General features: G+C 30.1%; 1 protein-coding gene across 1 annotated transcript; it reads left to right on the top strand.

The window, feature by feature from the left end:
• The first annotated feature begins 11,677 nt into the window (after nucleotides 1-11,677).
• LOC139868585 (isocitrate dehydrogenase [NADP]) lies at nucleotides 11,678-17,859 on the top strand. Its single transcript, XM_071856921.1, has 15 exons — nucleotides 11,678-12,000; nucleotides 12,085-12,128; nucleotides 12,210-12,319; nucleotides 13,120-13,157; nucleotides 13,715-13,792; nucleotides 14,196-14,249; nucleotides 14,353-14,454; nucleotides 14,550-14,638; nucleotides 15,139-15,242; nucleotides 15,324-15,392; nucleotides 15,495-15,610; nucleotides 15,736-15,770; nucleotides 15,856-15,998; nucleotides 17,016-17,138; nucleotides 17,766-17,859. Exons 1-15 carry the CDS (start codon nucleotides 11,733-11,735, stop codon nucleotides 17,857-17,859), a joined length of 1,467 nt encoding a protein of 488 aa, XP_071713022.1. The 5' UTR covers nucleotides 11,678-11,732.
• The last annotated feature ends 1,592 nt before the right edge of the window (nucleotides 17,860-19,451 follow it).

Consider the following 19,451-nt stretch of genomic DNA (forward strand, 5'->3'; position numbering starts at 1 on the left):
TTCTTCTTTTTCATCTACCACCGGAGGAAGTTATTTTCTTCTACCATTACCTTGGGGTTATAGTGTTTTTCATTCTCCCGTGTCTTTATATTGCTATACGCATTGATATACACGGTTTGTAATTTCTGGGTGGTTGTTGGGTTTTATATCTTCCTTTATATTTCGATGTCTCTGCTTCTGTCTTTCCATAATCATTGACATCCACAGTTAATACTCTCTCCAATTTACTGTGATTTATATATACTCCCATTGATATTTTGAAGCTTCATGCTTTTGTTTTATCTTCCCGACTTTAAATCAAGCGAATAATGGTCCAGAATTCGTAGGTATGAATTTCGGAATGAACATAATTAATGTTTTAAAAAAACGGTAATAGCACAATCTGACTTGTCAAATTACCAGAATACCTCGAAAAAGACCGAATCATTAAGAAAATATTTTCTTGATAGTTTAGAGGTTAAATAGAATGAAAGAGTTATGTAACATGGTTTATAATGAGGGTATGATCTGTGAACCTTTATCACATTCCATTAGAAACTCAGCATGACTTACTATAATATAATCATGTTGATCAAGTGTTATTATATTATACTAACTCATGCTTCAGTTCCCAACACCACTTCAAAAATATTCATATTTTAAACTCGAAGGTTTCAGAATTTAGAAACTAAAATAGTTTCTTTTATAATGTTACACAGATATCGCAAGGAGAAAATTGATTTCCAATAAGAATGATTATGGAATTATCTCCAGAAATATGGAGGATATTTATAATGAAAGATACGATGATATCTTAGAATTTCTAATATCAGAGGATGATGAAGAATATTGTCCGCAAGGATTTAGATTCAGAATCAAGGTATTCGTTAATGGCTTCAGCAGATACTGAATAATTTGGATTCTTTGAAGGCAGGTTTAGTCTTTGTGATTTATCCACAGCCTCCTTCATACTTTGCTCAATCCGTTTTCCAGTTCCAAACCTTCTCTTTTTCTGAGCTTTGCCAACACGCTATTCTTTATCATCAAACTTTTGGCTGTTAAGGTCGTTTACAGTTTTTGCTGCTTCATCAGCATTCAAAGTTATCATAACCGAATCGTTGGTTATCAATCCGAGGTGTTTTCAAAAGTTTGAAGGGTTTGCATGAAGATTGTAATTGTCAAGATACATATGATATTCTAGAATTTTGAACGATACAAATTTTTTTTTTTCTTTTTTTCTGGGTTTATGAATAGAAGTGATGTTCTAGCACAGTTTTGAAGTCAAAGTATAGCATTTGAAAGATGTAAGAATCTAAGAGTGGTGTTTTCTGTTAAATCTTGGCTTGGATTCTGATTTTTCAAAATCAGAATATGTAATTGAATTTGTATGGAAACGATTGTATATCGCTGTGAGCATAGTTAATAATTTTTGAATCAAAGTTGAAGAATGTACAGTATAACATATTAATTGTGAACTTATATATTTCTCGAGTATTATCTACCCGTTAAAGATTTCACAATTAATACTTTGTACAAAAGAAAAAAAAAATTATTACCGTCTTTATGAAAATATATGTATGTATATTTTCTTCAGATGTAATACAGATTTGATGAGTTAATATCATATTAAGCTCATTTGATTTTTGAATTGAATGAATAATCTCTAAAACATTAAGGATTACATAATCTTCGCGGAGTATTTCACTAATGAAATCAATACTTCATTATTTATTCTTATTCCTTGGTGAAGGATGTTGATGCTCGAGGAATTCTTATGAACTTCATAAGATATAAATGATGTTTCCTAGAAAGTTTCGAGTACATCGAAGATAAAAGTGTAAAATCAAACATGTAATTGATTAATACACTAAGTTCATTATGAAATGGAATTCATTGAGTTGAAACAGATATTTGCAGTTAACGATGGTTAAGTTGTTAACGAAGGATGTACATCATAGCATATTAGTAATATGAATTAACCGAGTAGTATCTACCCCTTAAAATTCACACGTAATAGCTTAGTACGAAAAGATTCATGATGGTTTTAAAATTTATATATATAAGATATACATATAAATTCTTTAGATGAATTGAGTTATTACTTCATAACTCATTGATACAATATACTCATTGTTGACTCGTAATGATGTACACGGTGCTTTCTTGAACTGACGGAGCTTGTGATGTTAGAGGTGCTGCAGATTCTGACGATGTTGACAGCACTGACTGTGCTGGTGAGGCTAAGGGTACTGTTGATGCGGTTGGTAAAACAAGTCTAGCTTGTATCTTACACCATTCGGATAAGGGTTTCTACTCTATCTGATTTAGGGTTAAGGCTAGAATAGATAATCTCTAAACTTTAGAAATTACATAATCGCCGTAGAATGTTTCTCCGATGAAGTTATGAATCCATACTTCATCGTTTGTCGTTGCTGGTACTTCTTGGTACCTATGGTGCGTATGATGTTGATATCCGAGGTACAAATTGTGATGTTGAGGCGTGTGATGCGGATGTGGTTGTTGGTGGTGGTAATGATCCTGTTGGTGTAGATGATGGTGGTACCAGTTATGCTGCGGGTGCTGCTGCTGGTGTTCGTAAACCTTGCACCATATTCTCCAAAGCCACTACCCGAGTATGAAGCTCGTTGACTTCTTCTATTATACCGGGATGATCGGTGGTTCGGACGATCGGATAAATAAGATTTATAATATGGGATAGTATATAATCATGATGAGATACTCTGGAAATGAGAGAGAAAATAGTATTACGAATAGGTTCGCCGGTAAGTGCTTCAGGTTCTTCGCTAAGAGGTGAATGTGGTAGATGGAAGGGATCACCTTCTTCTTGTCTCCAATGATTAAGTAGGCTACGAACCCATCCCCATTTCATCCAGAATAGGTGATGGCTGATTGGTTGATCCATTCCGGTTACACTTTCTTCAGAGTTCAGGTGAATATCCATATCGGAATAGCTGTCGGAATTTAAGGAAGTTGAACTAGATACGGGATCCATCTTGTATAATTAGAGAGATGATTTTTGATATGAAATAAATTATAGAATTTGATTGGTACTCTTCAATACATAATTTACATATGTATATATAATACCAAAATCCCGTAAATTACGGAGAAATTTTCGAAAGATGGCAGTCAAAGTTTACTGTAATAGATATGCCAAGATGAATTTTGTCTATACACTATCTATGCAATTAATGCAATAAGACGCGTTTAGACTTAAGATGATAGACAGGTAATTTCTGACAAGAAATGATAAGCAAAACTTTTGACATGCAGACACAGTCGAAGTCCAGACTTACTAATGCATCCTAACAACTATCAGTTAGACACACTTATGCAAGACCTGGTTCACTAGGACCAACGCTCTGATACCAACTGTGACGATCGCTCCAAATCCATATGGACGAACACGTCATTCATCGATTTCATTGCGAGGTATTTGACCTCTATATGATACGTTTTGTAAACATTGCATCCTTTTGAAAAGGCACACCATAAATGAATATTTAAATCAAAGGTTTTCTACAGCTGATGATTTTTACATATAGACAATCACCGTAAATAATAGTTTACAATAGTACTTCCGTTGACAATGCAGTCAAAATAAGATACATGGTGATGATTTGGTGAATGCAACGTTTCCTTGAAAAATATGCCATGTAAGACTCCATGCACATAGCTTGTCTAACATATAAGTAAACAGCGGAAGACTTCTAGGGAACCTGAGAATAAACATGCTAACAAGTGTCAACACAAAGGTTGGTGAGTTCATAGTTTTAATGTTTTGCATAATCTGTACATAAAGGTGGATCACAAGATTTCAGTTGTTTCATCCAGAAACGTTTATTAAAATATTCTACAAGATTGAGCACCCTGGTAACTAAGCTTTAACGTTATAATAAGTACCCCTGTTTTAACATACATGCAACCAACATGTACAATACACGCAAACCAACGTGTACTAAACTCAAATAGCATACGTCTGTTTAATAGTTTAGGCTAGGGTTTCTAAACCTGGAACAGACGGGGATGTCAAGCCCTATGGATCCATATATAACTACTCGCGCCCACCAGTTCTTATAACCGGCAGTTACTAGTTACCAAAGCTAAGGGATTTTTGATTCAAACTCGGTGTAGAATTTAGTATGTACTTGTATCCATTGCTTTTAAAATAAAGTGCATGTATTCTCAGCCCAAAAATATATATTGCAAAAGCAATTAAAAAGGGAGCAAATGAAACTCACCTTAGCAGCACATAAGGTCATTCATCAAAAAGTGATCGTAACTCGGAATGCAAGATTAACCGTAGATCTCAACCTAGAGAACATATGTTGGTCAATACATGTCTAATAAACTAGGTTGGGTTATAGTGTATCACAATCCTAATTCTTGAGATCGACATACAAAAGTTATCAAAAGTCATTTCAAAAAGTCAACTTTGACAATTGTTCAACAAAACGAGACGTGCCTTATATAAGGATTCATTTACTTGGCTAGTAGTATTTTATCAATCTCATAAACAGGTTGTTTAAATATTAATTGTAGATTCAAAAGCAATTTCAATTAACGTCAATTATAATTCAGTTGACCATATCTTTTGATTCGTTCATCGAAATTACGCGATTTCTAAATGAAAAGTTATTGATTTTTCGCCAGCTTTCCGAAAACATGTATATCATATACCTTTTACCAGTAATATATGTATTTAATTCGTGATTCATTATAAACTGTTTAACGACAAAATTTAGCATACAAGCATGTATAAATATATACTCGAGCACTAGACATGTATACACTATTAATATATAAAAGATAAGATATGAATGCTCACGTATCAATATTGAGATTCAATATTGCAGGAAAGTACGTAGACGCAACAGAGATGATAAATACTAGGTTTGACTTGCCAACAATACCTATGAACATTACCCATAACCTCCATAGCTATAACCCATAATTTCCTTAGTTCTATCCCGTTTGAAGCTTGTTTTGAAAGTGACACGCTCATGACCTCGTCGTAATATTTTATGTATAATATTACTAAAAATATTAAGATTAATAATAATAATAATCTTAATAATAATAATAATAATAATAATAATAATAATAATAATAATAATAAATAAATACTTACAGAGTAATATGTGTAAAAAAACATGCGAAAGAAACCTGGTATTTATAGCCATAATTCCTGATTCTGATGTCCATGCGATTGCATGGGTTTTATGCCTATTTCTCATGCGATCGCATGGCCGTCAGATCCAGCTCACATATTTTTTGTTTTCTTGTTTGTCAACATAATTAAATATAATATATATAATATATATAATTTAAATAATTAATTATATATTATATTAAATTTATGTGCATAGTTGACTTGTAATTTTCGTTCCGATGACTTGTACGTTGTCACTCGACTTATGTCCAGATTCCGGTTTCTCGAACGCATTTTCGTACGCTTAGAAAACTCGCAATTTACGTTTTGTGACTCGTACTTTTGTCAAAATATAATCTTAAATTATCAATAAACTATATCATTCAAAGTGTATCTTAAACTTTCGAGTGTTTTGGTCATTTACTTCTATAAATCATTGTCTCGCTATTTGTTAATATATATATATAATAACAAATCATTTTATGACCAAGTTAATATATATTTTCAACATTCATAAACACGTTTTAAATATACGTCGTAAGTTATTCATACAATTAATATTCCAACTTATCATATATATTCAAATAAATATTTAAACCAATAAGTTTAATGTACGGTATCAAAAAAATTAATACATTGTTACGTTTTCAAGTTATAGTATATATATATGTATCTATATACATATAATTGTTCACGAATCGTCGAGAACAACCGAAAGGTATTTGAATAGTTCAAAAATTTTGAGATTCAGTTTTACAGACTTTGCTTATCGTGTCGGAAATGTTAATCATACAAAGATTAAGTTTAAATTTGGTCAAAAATTTCCGGGTCATCACAGTGTGATTTATATTATTGTTGTATACTATCTTTGGTGTTACTTTTACGTCGATTATAGATCTTCGTCAATAATGTATTTGTTGTGTTTTTAATTATTTATTATTATTATTATTATTATTATTATTATTATTATTATTATTATTATTATTATTATTATTATTATTTAGGTTTCTTTTATTGTTAATATGTAGTGATGTCAACATTTTAGTCGGACAAGTTTCAGATATTAGAACATTAATGGACAAAGCATTGCCGAGTATTTCCTATTGCGAATATGTACATATATTAGAGAACACAAATTATTTCATTTTTGTATTGGATTGTAAGTATGATTTATTTAATTTAGCTTTTCTCTTGATGTTCAATATTTTCTTTTAACGTTGTATTATTAAATATTTTCTTTAGCAATTATTTGCATCATATAGTTCTTTGATAATGGATAAAGAAATTATGCCTTCTTTTTGTATCATATTTGTTATGGATGTAGGTTACAAATATTAAAGAATGCAATTTTTTTTTTACTATTCTATTAAATTGTATGTATGTTTTGTTTGATTTGACTTTTATCTTGATTCTTAATATTTTTTATGTTTTATTATTAAACGTAATCTTTTAGCAATCATTTACATCATAGAGTTCTTTGATAGATAATATGATAAAAAAAAATTATCCCTTCTATACTTGGATAATACTTACTTCATATGATGATGAATAACAATATAACATTATTAATATGATAAATTATAGTAAAATGATTATTAATGTAATTAACAATGGTAAAAAAAATTGATTCTTGAATAACAAAGATAATTTAACATGTATTGAATAAGTCAACCATATTATATGTTATGTTTGATCGAGTAGCTATTACGGAGTAGTCTAATTAGCATATAATTGTTACTTTTACTACATCAAGTTTAATATTAACCAGCTTATTATTAAATATTAAGTGAATTCTTACTACGTATCAAATATTTGAGTTTTCATGTAACTATAATTACTTAAATATTACTCATAATAGATGTGTTTAAGAAAATAAAAATATAAAGATGGTAAAAATAGTTGATTAATTAATCAGGATAAGACAATTTAGAACTAAAAAATTAATAATAAAATGTTGCGTATAAAGTCTTTCAGTTTGATTATTGATATTAAGTTATTATCATACATTTGATCCTAAATATTTTTAATCATAACTAAAATTGATGCATGTTATGCATAATAACAATAGTTTTAAACTTTTCATTTTTCCTAAACATTCATAATAACTTTATGTTATGTCATAAATAATAACAATAGTTTTAACCTTTTCACTTACCTTATACATAGTACCTAATTAAATTGATAGTCATTGTTGTCTTCAAATACTATTTTTCATTTTTCACCTCACTACACTTTTCAAATGAAATAATGACACTTTTTAAATGAAACAATTGATAGAGTTATATAAATACATGTTTTTATCATTATTTTTTAAGATGTTTGATCTTCTATATAGTGTATATATATATATATATATATATATATATATATATATATATATATATATATATATATATATTCCACAATAGACGACACAAATTGATTTACGTATGTTTATATTCGAATATTCCAGATTCGTATTGTTAACCGTCGACATAAATCGCTTCACGTACCAACTTTACAAGTGCGATGCAACAACGCTTACCATATTCGTGCAACGCACGGGCAATGCACCTAGTTAATAATATAAAAGTGACTCCTTGAGTCATAAATGAAGGCACTAAAACCTCTTAATTTAATCATTTACAACTAAAAAAAACATTTTTCCTTATTTTCTACTTAATTTTATAATAAGATAATAATTAAAAAAATAAAAGAATTAGAAAATTCATTAATAATAATATCTAAGTTTTAATCCTTTCATTTTCCATGTATTAAATTGATTAATTTCAATCATTTCATTATTCTTATAATAAATAAATAAGTTTTAACCTTTTCATTTTTCTTATATTAAATAAGTTATTATAATGTTGCTTATAAATACTCATTATTCATTTTCATAATACACATTTTTCATTTCACCACATACATTGCAAATACTAATTAATAATTGATAGAGTTTTATATATGTTAGTTCTTAATCATCATCATCATCATCAATTTAGTAAGATTATTTCATCATGTAATGTTGCATATTCATCTATCACACGAAAGTTAGACTTATGCTATGGTATGACTTTATTAACAAGTTATTGGTGTACATGAGTATTTTTCTATTATCATGTGAAATTTATCCGTTTTAATAGTTGTTTAGAGTTCATATATATATATATATATATATATATATATATATATATATATATATATATATATATATATATATATTAGATTTATATACATATACATATATATATATATCTTCGTCAAAAATGTATTTTTTGTGTTTTTAATTATTTATTATTATTATTATTATTATTATTATTATTATTATTGTTTAGGTTTCTTTTATTGTTAATATGTAGTGATGTCAACATCTTACTCGGACAGGTTTCAGATATTACAACATTAAGGGACAAAGCATTGCGGAGTATTTCCTATTGCGAATATGTACATATATTAGAGAACACAAATTGTTTCATTTTTGTATTGGATTGTAAGTATGATTTATTTAATTTAGCTTTTCTCTTGATGTTCAATATTTCCTTTTAACGTTGTATTATTAAATATTTTCTTTAGCAATTATTTGCATCATATAGTTCTTTGATAGTGGATAAAGAAATTATGCCTTCTTTTTGTATCATATTTGTTATGGATGCAGGTTACAAATCTTAAAGAATGCAAATTTTTTACTATTCTATTGAATTGTATGTATGTTTTGTTTGATTTGACTTTTATCTTGATTCTTAATATTTTTTTATGTTTTATTATTAAACGTAATCTTTTAGCAATCATTTACATCATATAAAACTTTGATAGATAATATGATAAAAAAAAATTATGCCTTCTATACATGGATAATACTTACTTCATATGATGATAATAACAATATAACATTATTATTATGATAAATTATAGTAAAATGATTATTAATGTAATTAACGATGGTAAAAAAATTGATTCTTGAATAACAAAGATAATTTAACATGTATCGAATAAGTCAACCATATTATATGTTATGTCTGATCGAGTAGCTATTACGGAGTAGTCTAATTAGCATATAATTGTTACTTTTACTACATCAAGTTTAATATTAACTAGCTTATTATTAAATATTAAATGAATACTTACTACGTATCAAATATTTGAGTTTTCATGTAACTATAATTACTTAATTATTACTCATAATAGATGTGTTTAAGAAAATAAAAATATAAATATGGTAAAAATAGTTGATTAATTAATCAGGATAAGACAATTTAGAACTAAAAAATTAATAATAAAATGTTGCGTATAAAGTCTTTCAGTTTGATTATTGATATTAAGTTATTATCATACATTTGATCCTAAATATTTTTAATCATAACTAAAATTGATGCGTGTTATGCATAATAACAATAGTTTTAAACTTTTCATTTTTACTAAACATTCATAATAACTTTATGTTATGTCATAAATAATAACAATAGTTTTAACCTTTTCACTCACCTTATATATAGTACCTAATTAAATTGATAGTCGTTGTTGTCTTCAAATAATATTTTTTATTTTTCACCTCACTACACTTCTCAAATTAAATAATGACACTTTTCAAATGAAACAATTGATAGAGTTATATAAATACACGTTTTTATCATTATTTTTTAAGATGTTTGATCTTCTATATAGTATTTGGTTGTGATATATATATATATATATATATATATATATATATATATATATATATATCCACAATAGGCGACACAAATTGATTTACGTATGTTTATATTCAAATACTCCAGATTCGTATTGTTAACCGTCGACATAAATCGCTTCACGTACCAACATTACAAGTACGATGCAACAACGCTTACCATATTCGTGCAACGCACGGGCAATGCACCTAGTAAGAATAATTAGTTGTGTGGCTCGCGCTTCGTTGCGGGCTTTGTGCTACTACGAAGCTGATATTTAAGAATACATTTTTTTTTTATAAATTAGTTACGATTTAGTTATCCCGTTTATGGTATTCGGTTTTTAACAATGAAAAGGTCGAATGTGAGCCAATATGATAGTGACATGAAATGATAAAGCTTAGAATGTTTAGGAATAGAAGACAAAAAAGTAATAAAGATTACATTTTTTGTGTGGAAAAATAGTGTAAAAAAATCGAGACAGCATTGTTGTGGGGTTCTTTAGAAAAAGTCGTAGGGGAAGTAAGGGAGATGTTAAAAAAAAAATTCACTGTATCGTAGTAATATCCCTTGTGGGTACAACTGTTAAAGGGTAATGTACAAAATTTTTAAGCTTTGAAGGGGGTACTATTCATCAATAGTACCCCCAATTTTCTCTAACTAGATGGAGTTTCGGAGTGGTCCACTCCGTTGGGCTAGATAATCTGGATGAGAAACGTAAAATAAAAAAAAAAGGGAAAAAAAATAGACGAAATAGGTGACATTGTGATGACATAAGCCAAGTACTATTCATTGTTGTTGGCTAATATACTTATTGTTAATGTTAATGTTAATGTTAATGTTAATGTTAATAATGTTAATGTTAATGTTAATGTATATATGTATAATAATATAATTAACAATTAATAAATTATACTATATACTAATTATGGACAAACACCCACCAATCACGCCCCGCCACGTCATCAATTTCACTGTTATACTGTAACAACACTGTAGCAGTACTGTAGCACTACTGTAGCAATAATAGTTTTATTATTTTTTTTTTTTTGGGCAAAATAGACTCAAATTTGATTTGCAACATATTTCCGGAACCATGATACAATCCTCTCTTGATGGTACTCAACTACAATTGTCAATAAACAAACCGGCGTTTAAAAAAAGGTTAATGGTCAGTTAATTAAACTTTTTAAAAAATAGTTAATAATCGGTTAGTTGGCCGTTTTTAAAAAAAAGGTTAGCATCGGTTAATTGAACTTTTTAAAAAATGGTTAACATCGGTTAGTTGGTCGTTTTAAAAAAAAAGGTTAGCATCGGTTAATTGAACTTTTTAAAAAATGGTTAACGGTAAGTTAATTGAATGTTTATAAAAAGGTTAACGGTCGGTTGATTGAACATTTAAAAAATAATTGGATGTATTCGAAAGTGGTATACTAATACAAACCTATCGTAATAGAAGCCTAAAAAATATAGGTAAAAAGAGTTATATTTTTATTTTTCATCACCTTTTTCAATATACTACATATTATTTGATTTTTATCTTTTAAAAAACCTACTAAAATTATATTGACCATAAGGTTTTGACAAATAAGTAATTTGTTTAGAAGCCTCAAAACTTAAGCATTGCAACCTAGACTGTAACATATATCCAGTTATTTATGTATTTTTCATTTATATAGTAGAATATTACCAAAACAGTTGTCAGCCATTGCGTAAATGGTCTGGAAAGAGTGGACAACGTTTTGATGACTTTCAGGCAGAAAACTGTCTAACGATATAGTAGCATTAAAATGACACAAATCTGCCGCGAAGCGCGGATCACAAATCTAGTTAATAAATTAAAATTGAACACATAATTCGGATTAATGACATCCTGGTGAGTCGGTGTGAACGTATTCGGCAACCAGCTACTTGCATATCAAACAACCGCGATGCTCAGTTTGAAACATCGCCTGACCACCATGTCCACCGTTGCATCCGCAACTAGAGTGTTATCATCATCTTCCCTATCATCCTACACAAACCCTAGATTATCAATTTCGGCACAACGTTCCACTCCATTTACTACTGTTAAACCCTACAATCACTCAACTCTATCCTCAAATCATTCATCCAAAATCTCACTTCTATGTTTCAGTTCCGCTTCAACCACCGCTATCGATAAAATTCCTGTCCTCAATCCAATAGTCGAAATGGACGGTAAATATTGATTATGTTGCACTTGTTACTAATTAGACTAAATAGTATTTTGATTTAATTATTTTAATTATTTGATATAATTAGGTGATGAAATGACGAGGATCATATGGCAGATGATTAAAGAGAAGGTATGATTGACGATTATCAAGTTTATGATATGTTTTTGAATTTATTTTGTGAGATTGATGTTTTTGTTTTTGATTTTTCAGTTGATTTTACCGTACATAGATTTGGATATAAAGTATTTTGATTTAGGAATATTGAATCGTGATGCTACTCATGATGGAGTTACTGTTGAAAGTGCTTATGCTGCTCTTAAGTAAGTGCTATATTATTTATGGATTATATAATTACTTTATTATGGATGTTTAACAGTTTACAGTGAATGAGTCTGACCACTTTTTTTTTTGGGTGTTACTTTGATTAAAATTTGATGATCAGTAATATGTATGTAAATGCTTGTTTAGAGTTTAAGTTTGAGTTGGGTTAAAGGTTTATACAAGGTGTTACTTGGTTGACATCCTTATCATGTCTAGAGTTCTGAACTACATATTTTATCGAATGAAGACTGAATAGAGGGTATTAGTTTTAATGGTTTATAGTCTGCAGTCTATGATTATGACTACATTTTTGCTTCGTATATGTTGTTTTTCTGTATTACAATTGCAAATGATTGTTAAGGTTTTAGGGTTGGGAGTTAGGTTAAAGCTCTGTACAAGGTTGTTAGTTTGTTCACAGCCTAATGAAGCATAAAGTACTGAGCATCATATGTAAGTCGATATAGCCTGCTTGAATATATTGTTAATTATTCGAATGCTGTTTAGGTTTTCGGCTGAGGAGCCTGATTATAGGATATAATGCAAGTATTTCTTGTTGTGGCTGTGTACACACAACAAAGATTATGACAGTTATGACAATAATTCCTGTTAGGTAGGATGCTTATTTGAGTTTACTCAAATTAAGAACATAAGTTAGGTCAGGCCTGTGTAGTTAAATGAGGATGAGAGTGCTAAGTATGAATTAATATTGGTGTTTTCTTTACTTTTTGTTCAAATTATTTATCTACTTCCTTCTTTTGTTGTTAACTGAAGTCTTATCCAATTTGTTAATGTGTTGCAGGTATAATGTTGCTGTAAAGTGTGCTACAATCACACCTGGTTAGTTTCCTCATAAACCCACTTCTAAAGTCTCCAGTCCTAACTTAAAATTGAGTCATGTCTCTTGGATGTAATCATGCTGTAATTCAATTCCCTGCATCATAAGTATGCTAATTACAGAGATAAGTTTGAAGCTTTCTAGCAGATTAGAGAAATTCCTTTACATATAGGCTGAGTTTCAACCAATTAGGTGAAGTTAATGGATCTCTCTGCTTCAATTATATTACATTATATCGAGGTCTCGTTTGGAGAGAACCGATTGTTTTGAAGTTCCGAACTGTAGTTTTATAAGATCTTGTGGCATCTTGATAGTGACCATATCACCCCATTAAAGTGGAAAATATATTACTCCACATAAATGGTTTATTAAAGCAGCTTCTCTTAGTTTGCCTAGTGTTGTGAATTCTTTACTATGTCAAGCGTATACTTTTTTTTAGTTAAATCCTTTAACGTAATCTTCCTGTTTTTAGGTTGCCCTATTTTAATTGAAATACATTTTGGCTAGTAGTGCACTTTAGTTAAATCTCATATTTGGAAATGTGTTCTTGATGTTGCAGATGAGACGAGAGTCAAAGAATTTGGGTTGAAGTCCATGTGGAGGAGTCCAAACGGCACAATCAGGAATATATTAAATGGTTCGTATATGCTTTTTATGGTCATAGTATTCTGAAAGTTTGGGCACTTTTGGATCCTTTATATGTGTCACACAATTGCACTTTAGATTGCCATATATATCTACTTATCTGTTTATGTAATGATCTGTCGATAGTAGACTGTAGATACCAGTGCGTTCATCCAGCCTGTATAGTGCATAAATCGTTTTTGTAATGTTATGGAAGATTCAAGTGTGTTTGTGCATGTCTTATAATTGTCCTTAGTTATTCATACTTCTTGTATGGCTGCTGCCATTTTAAGCCTTTTGTTTGTGTTATACGAAAGAGACACATTGTACAATGTGTTTGTATATCTATGTAACTTTTTCAGTATGTGAAGTTATACTGTTAACTTCTTTTACTATTTTGAATCTGTGGATGTCAGGAACCGTTTTTCGTGAGCCTATTCTTTGTAAGAATGTTCCAAGGATAGTTCCAGGTAATATCTAACTTCTACTCACAACCTATCTTTATTTTACTATGAATGACTTGTTTAAAAAATTAATTTGTTCTTACGCTCCTTCACTCGTTTCGTTTAAAAGGGTGGAAGAAACCGATCTGTATTGGCAGGCATGCCTTCGGTGATCAGTATCGTGCTACTGATGCAGTCATCAACGGTCCAGGAAAGCTCAAGATGGTATTCGGTATGCTGAGTACTGTTTCATTCTTTTCCAATATATACTTGAATTAAAAACTTAAGACATATATCTATAATAAAGTGCTTGTTTCTTTTTTTCAGTTCCAGAGAATGGTGAAACTCCAGTGGAACTCGACGTTTATGACTTCAAAGGTCCTGGCATTGCACTTGCAATGTATAATGTGGATGAGGTTTGATTTGTAAATATGGCTTATTAATAACCAAGATTGCAAAACTAATCGGCAACTTGGGGATTAATCGGATTGAACTTTTTATAATTTAAATAATGAATTTTAAAATTATATATGTGAATTTTAAAAATATATATGTAAATTCATAAAAACATAAACTTTAACATAATTGTCTAAATACATATATATAGACATAATTGTTCACAAACTCAAATTCTGGTTAAATTCATATTTAAATGTTGACCAATATTGACTTTGACCGACTTTGGCTAACAAATTCTGTTTTGACCCATTAACTAATGTTAATCGTTTAGTTAAACGGATTCTCGAATATTCGATCCGTCTTATCTTGAAAAGGAGCAATCGGGGATTAATTGGGAGGAATCAGGGGTTTCTTAGAACAGTGCTATTAATTGGGAGGAATCGGGTTTTTTTTAGAACAGTGCTATTAAGCTGTATATCATGAAATCTTACCAGGGAACATTTGTTTGTTTTGGTAGTCTATTCGTGCGTTTGCTGAGTCATCAATGGCAATGGCACTTTCAAAGAAATGGCCTCTTTATTTGAGCACCAAAAATACTATTTTGAAGAAATATGATGGCAGGTAAAGTACCAGTCACTTGAAATGCAATTTTGTTGTCATATTCTGCGACATTAACTCATCACGTTATGCTGATTACTGCAGGTTTAAGGACATATTTCAGGAAGTATATGAAGAGAATTGGAAGGAGAAATTCGAACAACAATCAATATGGTAATCCCCTTTATATGGTCAAATGTTGGATTGTATTTATCTTAATAATTGTTAGAAAGTTGATATTTATAAAGTTTTATTCGACATGTTACTTAATTAAAGGTATGAGCATCGGTTGATTGATGACATGGTGGCTTATGCACTAAAAAGTGACGGTGGGTATGTTTGGGCATGCAAGAACTATGATGGAGATGTGCAGAGCGATTTACTTGCCCAAGGTGATGTCACAATATGATGTCAAGATATACTTGGATTTTCAAGTATTCAAAAAGGCGATTTAAATATTTGGCATCTACAAACTCTTATTCTGACTAAAATATGTATATATTTTTTTTGGGTGTAGGATTCGGTTCTCTGGGCCTCATGACTTCAGTTTTGGTCAGTAATTCATGTCTGTTTTATCTGGGAAGTTTATGTTGTTTTGGAATGTCATGTTAATTTTTATGTGATACATGGTATGCAGCTATCCTCAGATGGGAAAACGCTGGAAGCTGAGGCAGCACATGGGACTGTAACCCGTCATTTTAGGCAGCACCAAAAGGGAAATGAAACTAGCACCAACAGTATTGCTTCTATCTTTGCCTGGACTAGAGGGCTTGAACATCGGTACATTGTTCTCCCTATATATCAATCAGTGAATTGTGATGAATCCCTATATATCAATCAGTGAATTGTGATGAACAGTATGACTTCTGTCTTTTTTCTGAATGCTAACCTAAGGTATATAAATGATATACTTTGAAACTTAACTATATAAACTCGACAGCCTAAATGGTAACCAGCTTTGTCTTTGCACTCATAGGTGTCGGTTCGATTCCTGGCAATGTCTTTCCCTTCCCCTTTTCTTCCTTTTTATAAAAAAAGTAGGGTGACTTGGTATGTAGGCCTTTATTATGTTTTTTTCTTCATTCTTTTTTCCTGGTTTGTTCAGAGAACGTGTAATCTTCTTTTGTGCGAAACTAAACTTTTGTTCCCTTCTATAAGAAACTATAACATGCAGCCTTATAATTATGTGAAATCATCTTATATTCCCGTTATTGAGCTCTTGTCATTTTTTGTTCCTTTTTATAGAAGTTTCCCTAAATTTAATATAGTTGTGCTGAACTTAATTTACTCTTTACATTAAAAATTAAATTATTTTCAAGTGTGTTATACTAAAATTTCAGTTCAATATAGTTTTTAATGTATTTCAACCTTTAACTTAAGGCTTGTTTATTAGTGAAAATATTCTTTCTAGTGTGTACAATCTTAAGTTAACATATACATTGTTAAATATTTTAAAATAGACTAATAACATGCTAGGTGTATATCTATTTTGGAATTTCAAGTTTAGTATAAATTTTAATCAATTTGACTCTTCTGAGAATTGTTAATTACATCATTAAGTAGCATATATCTTGATATAAATTTTAATGTTATCAGACATTATTTAAATACCAGTAGTAGTCTTATCCCGATGTGGAGCTTGGACTACTAATATCTAGTCTTTTCATCACTATCCACTATCTTCGTGAAGTGTTCATGCTAATAATATATATTTTTTTATAATTGAAGATTTTTCTATCATAGTTTCAAGTGTTACTTATTACATATTCTTGATTTTGTTGCACTTAATAATCTCAGAGCAAAATTGGATAAGAACGACAAATTGAAGGATTTTGTTGAGAAGCTGGAGACTGCATGTGTCGAGACAGTGGAGTCAGGAAAGATGACCAAAGATCTCGCCATCCTAATCCATGGACCCAAGTTGGTGCCACTTTCACTATTTTTTTAATAATATTATTTACGCCTTTTATATAACTTCTAGTGTTTATTTTAAGGATGAAGTACTAGGTAGTTATGCGCTGTAGGTTAGAGTTTGTGCACTAATAAAATCTACCTGATGATACATATAGACTATAGAGTGTCGAATTATTTCCTGATATTCGTGGTTCCTAAATGGGTGTGTCAGAGCAGGTTCAATAGCTGGTTTCGGGTCAAAATGAGTGCTATGCTAATGAAGGTCCAAATGGGTCTGGATGAATGAACAGACCCACCAGAATTCATTCATTTATTCTTTTCAAATTTAGTAGCTACCCATTATATAAAATGATATTTAGAAATTTTATTCTTAATATACTCCGTATTACTCTATTTTTGTGTTTTATAAAAACTCAGTTGGTCTGTATTTCTTTTTGGAGACTTATTAACCTATAGGAGATATAAACATTTTAAGTGAACCTAGTATTAAGTGAATGGGTCGAAATGGCCACATTGTGAACCCAGTGTCTCCAATTTTGGCCAGACATATCATCGTGCTTTGACTTTGTAATTTTTTTTATTCTTTATGATGGTGGTAGTGTGTGTTTTTCTGAGAAAGTTGTATGCTTACAGGACCTCAAGAGAATTCTACTTAAACACCGAAGAATTCATCGATGCTGTTGCTCAAAATCTGAAGTTGAAGCTTCAAACTCCTGCCATTCATTAAAGTAATATCGATTTACAACAAATGATACTAATACAGGTGTATCCCTTTTTGATCAGAATAGTATTTTTCGAAGTTTCAGTCTTTTAATACTAAGGCAATACCTTAAAGTTACTCATAGAGAAGCTGAACATTGTTCAGTTAGTTATGTAACAAATTTTGCCTTACACATTTCTTTTGCCGTAAGCCACTGCAACATAATCTCTATACACGGAAAGTTTTTATTTTGATCGGTTTGGCTGTCTCATAAATAAATGAATTTGTTTTTAATGTCAATTTGGGACTTCGAGTATTTACTGGGTGGTGATGCATTTGTAACACAGTTATCTTGATGGACATCACTAGAGGTGTAAAATGGGTGGGGCGGGCAACATGTCAAAATCGGCGAAGTTTGGATTATTAGTGTGCCTAATATGACTACAATAATAATATCTGTATTATTCTATTAGTGATTAGTGATACTGATATAGAGGTTATGTTGAATAAAATGGCTTTTAGAGTTGCATTTGCATTAAGAAATATACTCCAGCTGACTTTTGACCCGTGTGACCTATCTGAGCCATACCTTTTTGCATGTTGAGATGAAATCATCACCTATAGACGTATCGTTGAACAAGTTTTCATGCCTGGGTTTTGGGTTTTGGTAATGCTCATTAACCTAGAATTTGGCAATGCTTGAAAATAAATTACTGCATTGTTTTGCATTGTTTTTGAGAGCCAAAATCCCAAACTCTAAACCCTAAACCTTAAACTCTAACCTGTTTTTGTTAAAAACTCAATCTAAATCCTAAATCTAAACCCTAAATTTCTAAACCCTAATATCTAAACCCTAATATCTAAACTCTAATATCTAAAACCTCAACATACGCTCGAAAAACACGATAATTGTTATATATTACTTCTTCGAGCGTTTTTCCGCCAAAATAAAAACATTTATCATAAAGTGTTTTTATTAAATGTTCATATTTTAATCCAATCTATAATGTTCGTGAACAAAACTTTTTTAAAAAACGAAAAAAAAAAAATCTTGCTTCCCCCGCTTTCCTCCGATTTGTTACTTTCCCCTTGATCCTACCAATATATATATATATATATATATATATATATATATATATATATATATATATATATATATATATATATATAGTGTTGTAAATCTCTCGAGATCTCCCCGAGATCTCCCCCGAGATCTCGTTTTTAGAAGGCAACCGAGACGAGATGTCCATCTCCCGAGATTTCTCGATCAACGGGGTCAAACTTAGTCTAAGCCACGATTTCTCGGATTTTCTTTCTAATTTGTAAGATTTTCTTGTAAAATCCGTAATTTCTAAGATTTTCTCGCTCATTTCTCGGATATTTTTGTAAAATCCTGTAAAAAAGTATATAAAATATACATATATTTATGTTTTTATGTATATTTTTATTAAAAAAAATATAAAGTCAACGTAAGTCAACGTCCGAGATCTCTCCGAGATTATTCCGAGATGCCGAGATCCCCCTAAAAAAGTCCAAACGAGATCTCCCCGAGATCCGAATTCTCCAACCTTATATATATATATATATATATATATATATATATATATATATATATATAT

This window comes from Rutidosis leptorrhynchoides, chromosome 9, assembly GCF_046630445.1.
Source record: "Rutidosis leptorrhynchoides isolate AG116_Rl617_1_P2 chromosome 9, CSIRO_AGI_Rlap_v1, whole genome shotgun sequence".
NCBI classification, from domain to species: domain Eukaryota; kingdom Viridiplantae; phylum Streptophyta; class Magnoliopsida; order Asterales; family Asteraceae; genus Rutidosis; species Rutidosis leptorrhynchoides.